This window comes from Otolemur garnettii, unplaced genomic scaffold (assembly GCF_000181295.1).
Source record: "Otolemur garnettii isolate 467f Iridium unplaced genomic scaffold, OtoGar3 scaffold00016, whole genome shotgun sequence".
Lineage (NCBI taxonomy): Eukaryota > Metazoa > Chordata > Mammalia > Primates > Galagidae > Otolemur > Otolemur garnettii.
Genome location: NW_003852411.1, coordinates 7,941,131 through 7,947,926, shown reverse-complemented (window position 1 = coordinate 7,947,926; position 6,796 = coordinate 7,941,131). Strand labels below are relative to the sequence as shown.

General features: G+C 36.9%; 1 protein-coding gene across 1 annotated transcript in view; it reads left to right on the top strand.

The window, feature by feature from the left end:
• Nucleotides 1-6,796, top strand: part of HMCN1 (hemicentin 1) — a 440,557-nt gene that overhangs the window by 369,738 nt on the left and 64,023 nt on the right. Inside the window, 7 exon segments of the mRNA XM_003785789.2 lie at nucleotides 621-765; nucleotides 1,150-1,277; nucleotides 1,579-1,735; nucleotides 3,866-3,987; nucleotides 4,198-4,362; nucleotides 6,022-6,129; nucleotides 6,580-6,717. Coding sequence (XP_003785837.1) covers nucleotides 621-765; nucleotides 1,150-1,277; nucleotides 1,579-1,735; nucleotides 3,866-3,987; nucleotides 4,198-4,362; nucleotides 6,022-6,129; nucleotides 6,580-6,717 — 963 coding nt within the window.

The window sequence follows — 6,796 nt, the reverse complement described above, 5'->3', positions numbered from 1 at the left end:
TTGACAAAATTCAGAAAGTTAAATAGACTTTTCCTCTAAAATAGTCCCCTGGATTTTTAATGAAGGTAAAATTTTATGAAACTATCCAGGATATTGGGTGACCACAACTAAAATCTCCAATACTAAAATTAAAATCCACACTTTCTATTCCCACATGAACTCAATGATTAATAAGATGCATGCTCTGAGACTTGCATGATTAATCACAGATGTGCTCTTTTGTTAAAACAGCCCACTTTCTGTTCTTTATTTAAAGTGAAGTGGTTCCAGTGTTAACATTCTCTGACCGTTATTTGGCCAACAAGAAATAAGAAATATCATCTTTAATTTGCATCAGACCAGAGCTGATTTTTATTTAAGCCTCTCCCACAGAGAGCCAGATTTCATACACCATATCAGGGATTTAAATTCCCCTCCCCATCTACCCTTTATTTTTATACACAAAGTATCTTGAGTAAGACTTCAGGAATTGAATCTTCAATTCTATTTACACAAACCTAGATTAGTGTAGACAAAGCTATACATTTGACTCAAAGCCCATCTTGTATTACATCTTTAAGGTCTTAGTTCAGACTATGTTATTTAGTATAACTGATTTTTTACGGGTATCTCTTGTTCAGTTCCTCCAAGCATAAAAGGTGGCTCCCAGAGTCTAATCATTCTCTTAAGTAAGTCAACTCTACTGGAATGCATTGCGGAAGGTGTCCCAACCCCAAGGATAACATGGAGGAAGGATGGAGCTGTTCTATCTGGGAATCATGCAAGGTACCAATTTTGGAAAAGGATGAAAAATGCTGTATGCATTGAAATATTAATCCTTACATCTTTTTTCCAATGCATTGTATTTTGGTCTTGTGTTTAGAGTTATCCTTTTGTCGTAATATAAGAATCAAAATTTAGTATTTCAAAAGCATAATTCCTAAGGAGAATGTCTAACTAATGACTATAATCCATTCATAAGCAAAGGCCCATGTGTAAGGCACCTTTGCTTCCTATCCTTTTCTATCTCCAAGAATATTGTAAATATGTGTCATCCGAAACAGGAAAAGGAGTGAAAATGGGTTTCACTAAATCTAAAGTTTCTCCCAGTCAAAATGGGATAATCAAAAAGACAGATCCAGGAAACTTCACTTGTGATTTTTCTCACAGATACTCTGTCTTGGAAAATGGATTCCTTCATATTCAATCAGCACAAGTTACTGACACTGGGCGGTATTTGTGTATGGCCACCAATGCTGCTGGAACAGATCACAGGAGAATAGATTTACAGGTCCATGGTAAATACAGTTTTATAAACAACATTCAGTCTTTGTGTTAAATGCTCTTTAACAGCCTAAGCTAGTGATGTCACGGAGACCTTGACATTGACAACTATTAAGCATATTACATTGTATGCATATTATGAGAGTCCCACCCTGCGTTTGCTTTTCACTGTAGTGAACACCATCACAACACTATCAAAATTCAGAGCCTTGTATTTGAACTATGAGGCAAGTTGCCGATGACTAATTTAAGTTTGGCAGAAACACTTCAAATGGCATCCTATCTGCTAAACGTGTTTTCCTCTTCTTTTCTTAGTTCCTCCATCTATTTCTCCGGGTCTGACCAACATAACTGTAACTGTAAATGTTCAAACTACTCTGGCTTGTGAGGCGACGGGGATACCAAAACCATCAATCCACTGGAGAAAAAATGGGCACCTTCTTAATGTGGATCAAAATCAGAATTCATACAGGTAAGGATGCATTGGTTGAAAAATCTCTCCTGTATTTAAAAACATTATTTAAAAGAATCAACATTTTAACTCTATCAGTGGGGGAGGCAAATTTATAAAGTACAAAAAATTAGTTAACACAGAGACAGTATTTTTTTCCTTAATCTGGAATTAGTTTTGCAACCTTTTTCTGAATTGTAGGTTCAACCTTTCCATACAGAAACCCTGTGGATGACTGTCAGTTGAAGTCTACAGGATGCGCTTTCTATCCTGATTTATTTATTACCTTTTATAATTGCATAAAGACAAAGGATTAAAGCACATTATTTGATATAAAAGAAAAACTATTCTGTAAAAATAAAGATATGCTTTAGTTACACAATGAAAATCAAATTTCATAGCTTGAAATACAATTTAGATATTTGGCAGCCTGTGGGGAAGGAAAACAGCATTTTCTCTAATTTTTTGAATTCCTCCGGCTTTACTACCATAGCTCATCACGTGGCCATGTCAGCTTTTCAAAGGCTGAACTTTAAATCAGTAAGAATGTCTGATGCTTTAGGGGAGCATCTTTTTTTTTATATCTCCATTGAGCTAGTAGATAGTTATCCTGAAAAGTGATTTGCTATAATACTAAAAACACTCTCTGGGTGGCGCCTGTGGCTCAAAGGAGCAGGGTGCTGGCCCCATAGGCCAGAGGTGGAGGGTTCAAACCCAGCCCTGGCCAAAAACTGCAAAAACAAACAAACAAACAAACAAACAAACAAAAAAGTCACTGTCTTAGGTCCACTGGGACAAAAATAATTTCTGACATACTGGGAAATGTGAAACTAGGAGAGCTTCAGTTGCAATTCGTTCATTTCTCTGCTTCTCACCCTTCTAATCTTTTGGCAGTTCAGTGTCTTGAAAGTATCCACACTATGGGAAATGTGCCATGCTTTTGAATTAAAATGCATAGCAAATAATGTTTCCATGAAATCAAATCACTTCTATTCTATTGGTGCAAAGTTTGAAGTAAGAAAATAGTCATTTTAATTTATATTTACTTTATGTCATGTCTTTAATGGCAGCTGCATAGAGGTGGGGAACCTGAAGCCTCAAGGCTACATGTGACACTCCAGATTCCCCAGTGTGGCCCTTCAACCAAAACCAAACTTCACTGAACATATCCCTTTATTAAAAGGATCTGTTCTGGACAGCGCCTGTGGCTCAAAGAAGTAGGGTGCCAACCCCATATGCCAGAGGTGGCAGGTTCAAACCCAGCCCTGGCCAAAAACTGAAAAAAAAAAAAAATCTGTTCTATAAAATTTGGGTTTAGTCAAAGGCTACACTCAAGGATCCAGAAGGCCATATGTGCCCCAAGGCTGCAGTTTTTATACCCCAATACCCAGATTGTTCTATTTTTGAATTGGTATATATACATTATATATATAATTATTATTTATATAAATATATGGCGTGTAAGTGCCAAGCTCATTATATGCATAGATTGCCTAATGGTCAAGTCAAGCTCTTATGATGTCCGTAACCTGAACACATGTTTTACCCAACGAATGAGTTCTTATCCTTTACTCCTCCCTTCCCTTCACTCTTCTGTGTGTGTATGTGTGTGTGTGTGTGCATGTATAAAATGTACCTCCAAGGAAGCCATTGCATTCAAGGGAACGTGTGAAACAGTGAAAGGAATGTGATAGACAAACCTATTGCTACCCATCTTTCAATAGAAATAATCAAATACCAACCTGCAAAATTATTGTTAATTTACAGATAATTTATATGAAGCATTTGAGATGGTGCCAGGAATACTCAGTGGCTGTCATCACTGTCTTGTTACACTGTATATCTTCCAGAAAAACAAGGTTAATCATGATGTAAGCATTCAGAGAATGCAAGATTCCCTCTTCAGACAATCCCTCCGCCCAGCTGCCTCCTGTAATTATTTCAAGTTTGAGGCCCTGTTCACCCTGCCATGTAAACTTAACTCTAACACACAGAGTTTGCTTCAGAGACATGAAGCTCCTTCAAACACACAGGAGGAGTGCTAGTTCTGTCAATTCACAACATGGCACCATGTTGAACCAACCAGAGAACTTTATGAAATCCTGTATGTATGTGCACATAGTATCTCATGCTTTGAAATCTGTCTCCTAGGCTTCTTTCTTCAGGTTCACTGGTGATTATCTCCCCTTCTGTGGATGACACTGCAACTTATGAGTGCACTGTGACAAATGATGCTGGAGAAGATAAGAGAACCATAGACCTCACTGTCCAAGGTAGAACTGGCTTATACCATGGATTGAAAGTTACTATATTGCTGTTTCTTCACATACCCCTACTTCCCAGGAAAGGTTCCTTTTCTGTTTACCTAACATTTACTTTCTGAAAAGAAAGAGGAAAAGGTATGATAAGGCTTTGGAAATCTGGAAGGATTGGAAGCTTGTACCGGTAGTTCTTTTTTCTTTTTGTTCTTATTATTGTTTTAGTTCCACCTTCCATTGCTGATGAGCCTACAGACTTCCTCATAACCAAACACGCCCCAGCGGTAATTACCTGTACTGCTTCTGGAGTTCCATTTCCCTCCATTCACTGGACCAAAAATGGCATAAGACTGCTTCCCAGGGGAGATGGCTATAGAATTCTGTCCTCAGGTAAGACCAAGCTCAAGGATGTCTCATCCATTAATTAAATTAGTTAGGAATGGGTGGCCTTACCTGGCCTTTTGTTGCACCAGAATAAAGAATAAAATATGTGTGTATTCCTGGACTTAAGCATTTGGAATGAATGCAGTTAGAGTAGGAAGGAGAGCTAGGGAAAGGAAGAGAAGAAAAGAACTCTGGAAACAAAACAACAAATAATACAACTGATATGAATATAATAAGCATTATCACTGGTATTTATGTGCAAATACTTACTTAACCTAAGTTTGTACCTATGAGTGAATCACAGTCTTTCATGGGCCAAGAACAATGTCTCTTCCTTTTTCAAACATGTAGTACCTAAGACTATATATTCTACTAAGTTTTTGAGACTATAAAACTAAGACAGGGTTCTTGCTTCCAAAACTTTTAAAATTGAGCAGGTAAGACAAGGATGGGTGATAAAGGCTCTGAAGGAAAATTTTTTATGGTGGTAGTAACCATCCTGTGTATAATTTATAACACTGAGGAGAAAATGAAATAATTCACCTAAATAAAATTATAGAGGATTCACACTGGTATTTCTGAAAACTTGTCCTGCACTGGGGAGGTACACAAGAGATAAACTAAAGTAGCACCTGCTCTCCTGGGACTTTGGGAGTCTGTGTGTATTATTCTAAGAGAATTTATTTACTTCTTCAATAGAAAGGAAATAGTAGAAGATGTGTTCTTGGGATGCAACTGGCTTTCAACACAAAGTATTTAGGCTTTCTCAGAAACCTATATAGATGGGTAGCAATTGAAATCATAAAATATCAGTTAACTATTCTTTTGAACAAACTATTACACTAAGAAAACATTTTGGAACTTTCTTAAAACGTTAAACAGAGTTACCAAAAGTCCCAACAACTCCATTCCTAGGTAATTATCCAAGAGAAAGGGAAATGTACATGGGCTATGCAGAAAGTATCTAGCCACCTAATATGAAAGATATAGACATATGGATGGATACTTTCTGGACAGACCTCATAGGTCTACACAAAGGCTTGGATGCAAATGTTCCTACAGCATCACTCACCATAGCTGAAAAGTGGAGACAAGTCAAATGTCTGATCTTTATGTGTACTGGTATTTATGCGTACTAATGAATGGATAAACAAATTGTGTTGTATCCAGGCAATGAAATTCTATTTGGCAACAAAAGGGAACAAAATTTTGGTACGTGCTACAACATATGAATCTCAAAATCATTATGCTCACAGTAAAAGATGTTAGACACAAAATACCACACTGTATGATTCCATTTATATGAAGTGTTCAGAAAAGGCAAATTCATAGAACCAGAAAGTAGATCAGTACTTTGTTCGTAGTGTGATGGAAATATTCTAAAATTAGATTGTGGTGATAGTTGCAGAACTCTGTAAAGGTACTAAAAATTACTGAATGAGACATTTAAGTGGGGGACTCTGAAAGTATGTAAATTACATGTTAATAAGGCTGTGAAGAATAATAATAAAGAACTGTGCTAGGCACTTCAGGGGATGCGAAGATGCATATAAGCTATGCACCACCAGCAAGGTACAGAAAACACACACACACAAATGATAAAGTCATAATTCACTGAACTAGAAAAATAAGGATACACTATAATTAAAACTTTTTTCTTTTTAGGAGCAATTGAAATATTTGCTGCCCAATTAAACCATGCTGGAAGATATACTTGTGTCGCTAGGAATTCAGCTGGTTCTGTTCATCGACACGTGACCCTTCATGTTCAAGGTATGGAAGGTTGTTTGATTCATCAAAACCTTTGTAGGTTTGGGGGTATTGTTTTGTTTTGGTTTATTTTGGTTTGGGGGTCTTTTTAGTTGCATTAATTCTTGAAGGGTGATACTGTCTGAGCTTTGAACCACAATAATATCTTAAGGGATATAAAAGCCTGGAAAATATTTTTCAGTAGGCTAAAAAAGGCACATAGATGGAAAACCACTTAGAACAAACTCCAAATTATTTTTCTTTTCAAATTTGTCCTACCTGTTCCTGCTTCTGGTCTTTCAATGGAGGTGGAGAATGTCGGGTAGCCAATATTCACTTTTCTCTTAGCCAGTCAAATCACTACTATTTTGTCATTATGAATTTGGGCATATTTAAACTCATCACTACAAGAGACATTCCTGCCATGAACTAGTGAGTGCCTTTACTTCTTTTTTTGTTGATTAACTTTTATAGAGCCTCCAGTTATTCAGCCCCAACCAAGTGAGCTGGACGTCATTCTAAACAATCCCATTTTACTACCATGTGAAGCAACAGGGACACCCAGTCCTTTCATTACGTGGCAAAAAGAAGGCATCAATGTCATCACTTCAGGTACCTACCCATTGTCTCTATCAGGAAAACCATGACACATCCTTTATTTTATAATTCAGAAGTCTGTATGATTTTTTCC